The sequence below is a fragment of the Auxenochlorella protothecoides genome (genome assembly GCF_000733215.1).
Source record: "Auxenochlorella protothecoides strain 0710 unplaced genomic scaffold scaffold64, whole genome shotgun sequence".
NCBI classification, from domain to species: domain Eukaryota; kingdom Viridiplantae; phylum Chlorophyta; class Trebouxiophyceae; order Chlorellales; family Chlorellaceae; genus Auxenochlorella; species Auxenochlorella protothecoides.
In genome coordinates, this window is record NW_011934482.1 from 129,344 (window position 1) to 131,408 (window position 2,065).

General features: G+C 71.9%; 1 protein-coding gene across 1 annotated transcript in view; it reads right to left on the reverse strand.

The window, feature by feature from the left end:
- Window positions 1–1,884, reverse strand: part of F751_5500 (Ubiquitin-protein ligase E3A) — a gene marked incomplete at both ends in the record, with an annotated part of 7,825 nt that extends 5,941 nt beyond the window's left edge. The window contains 4 exons of the mRNA XM_011403895.1: window positions 347–714; window positions 876–1,204; window positions 1,451–1,566; window positions 1,849–1,884. Of these exons, the coding sequence (XP_011402197.1) occupies window positions 347–714; window positions 876–1,204; window positions 1,451–1,566; window positions 1,849–1,884 (849 nt within the window). The remainder of the gene's footprint in view (window positions 1–346; window positions 715–875; window positions 1,205–1,450; window positions 1,567–1,848) is intronic.
- Between the last annotated feature and the right edge of the window lie 181 nt (window positions 1,885–2,065).

Consider the following 2,065-nt stretch of genomic DNA (forward strand, 5'->3'; position numbering starts at 1 on the left):
CCACCCCCGCCCCCGCCAGCGAGGCCACCGCCACCGGCAGCGTGCTCGACAGCACATGCGGACCCAGGCCCAGCTGCCCCGCGCCGCCCGCGCCCCAGGCGTACACCTCGTCGGCGGTGTGTGCGACGGTGTGCGCCGCGCCGCAGGCCACGCCGTGCACGCCGCTCAGCGCCACGCGCTTGGGCACCAGCACGTCGCGGTCGGGGTGGGCCTCGCCCAGCTCCTCCACGGGCGTGCCCGGGTCGGCGGCCCCCCAGGCGTACACCTCGTCGGCGGTGTGTGCGACGGTGTGCGCCGCGCCGCAGGCCACGCCGTGCACGCCGCTCAGCGCCACGCGCTTGGGCACCAGCACGTCGCGGTCGGGGTGGGCCTCGCCCAGCTCCTCCACGGGCGTGCCCGGGTCGGCGGCCAGGTGCGTCTCCAGCACGTCGTCCGGGACGGAGAAGAGCCACTCCGCCGCCACCTCCACGCCCACGTTCCCAGTCTCGTGCAGGGCCAGCTCGGCGCGGTCCTGCGGGATCTCCATCTCCAGCATGGCGGTGAGGAAGCGCTGGTTCACGCGCCGGTTGACGCGCCGGCGCTCGCTGGCGCTGCGGTGCATGGCCGCGGCCGCCGCCACCTCGGCCGCCGCGGGCAGGCCCAGCTGGCCCTGGCAGTTGGCGCCCCAGGTGAACAGGAAGCCGTTGTTGGTCAGCGCCGCGGAGTGGCTGTCGCCTGGTGTGAGTTTTAGGGGGGGGGAGGGGCATGAGTTGGGTGCATGGGCACACGCCTGGATCCGTCGCCCCGTTCTCCCCACTCTCGCTCAGCGCCTCGCAACCACACCACCCAGACACATGCTTCGACGAAGACGCACTCCCCCCGCCACTCCACCTCACCTGCCCCCAGCTGGAGCACGGGCAGGGCCCAGAGGCCGTCCACCAGGGTGGGCGTGCGCCGGTCGGCCACGTCGCCCAGTCCCAGCTGGCCGCGCGAGTTGGCGCCCCAGGCATACACCTGGCTGGTCCCCGTGACGCACAGCGTGTGTGCCGCGCCGCAGACCACCTGCGTGATCATGAGGTCGTGCAGCATCTTGATGCTGCGCGGCTTGACCCAGTCCGGCTCCGCCCGCTCGCCGTGCCCGCACTGCCCGCGGTCGTTGGCGCCCCAGGTGATCACGTCCTGCATGGTGAAGGCCACGGTGTGCGCCGCTCCGCAGGCCATGCCCCTGCAGGCGGGGGAGGGGGTGGGTGGGAGGGGGGGGCGGATGAGAACCATGGGTTGCATGTGTGGGGAGTTGGCAGGGGGGTTTAGGCGGCCCGCATGACAGATGAGAAGGTAGTACAGGGGGACCATGCGCAGCAAGGTGTTTCCAGGAGCGGCTGCCAGTGCGGCTCAGCAGCTTCAAGCACCGCCCTGTATTCCCTCCCCGCCCCCCCTCAACCACCACCACAGACACACACAAAGTACAAACCTGACGTTCCAGCCGACCAGGAGCTCCATGCGGCGGGGGGTGTCGACCGTGGGGCCGCGACCGCTGGACATGCCCAGCTGCGCGCAGTCGTTCAGGCCCCAGGTGTACACCTCGCCCTGCAGGAAGGGATTTGGGTTGTGTGGCAGGGGAAGGTGACAGGCTGGCCAGTGAGGGGCCTGGGCAGGACGGGGGGAGGGGACAGGGGCGCCGTGGCATGGGCTCAGAACCCCCCTCTCTGACCCAGGCCGCCAGAAGCGACCGTGCGCCAGCCAGAAGCGACCGTGCGCCAGCCAGAAGCGACCGTGCGCCAGCCAGAAGCGACCATGCGCCAGCCAGGTCACTCGATGAGCATTGGTACCCTCCCTCCCTCCGTTCAACCAATGAGAGCATGCCCGCACCTGGCCAGTCACCGCGGCGGTGTGAGATGCGCCCATGGCCAGGCAGGCCCAGCGCCGCGCCACCTTGAGGGGCTGGGGCTCGTGAACCTCCTGCGCGCCGGGGCCAACGCCCAGCTGCCCACAGCTATTGTCGCCTGGGGCCGGGAAGGGGGGGGGGGAGGGGGAGGAGGGGGGGGAGGGGGAGGTGGGAGGGATGAGCCAGGATGGGGCAGGGGCA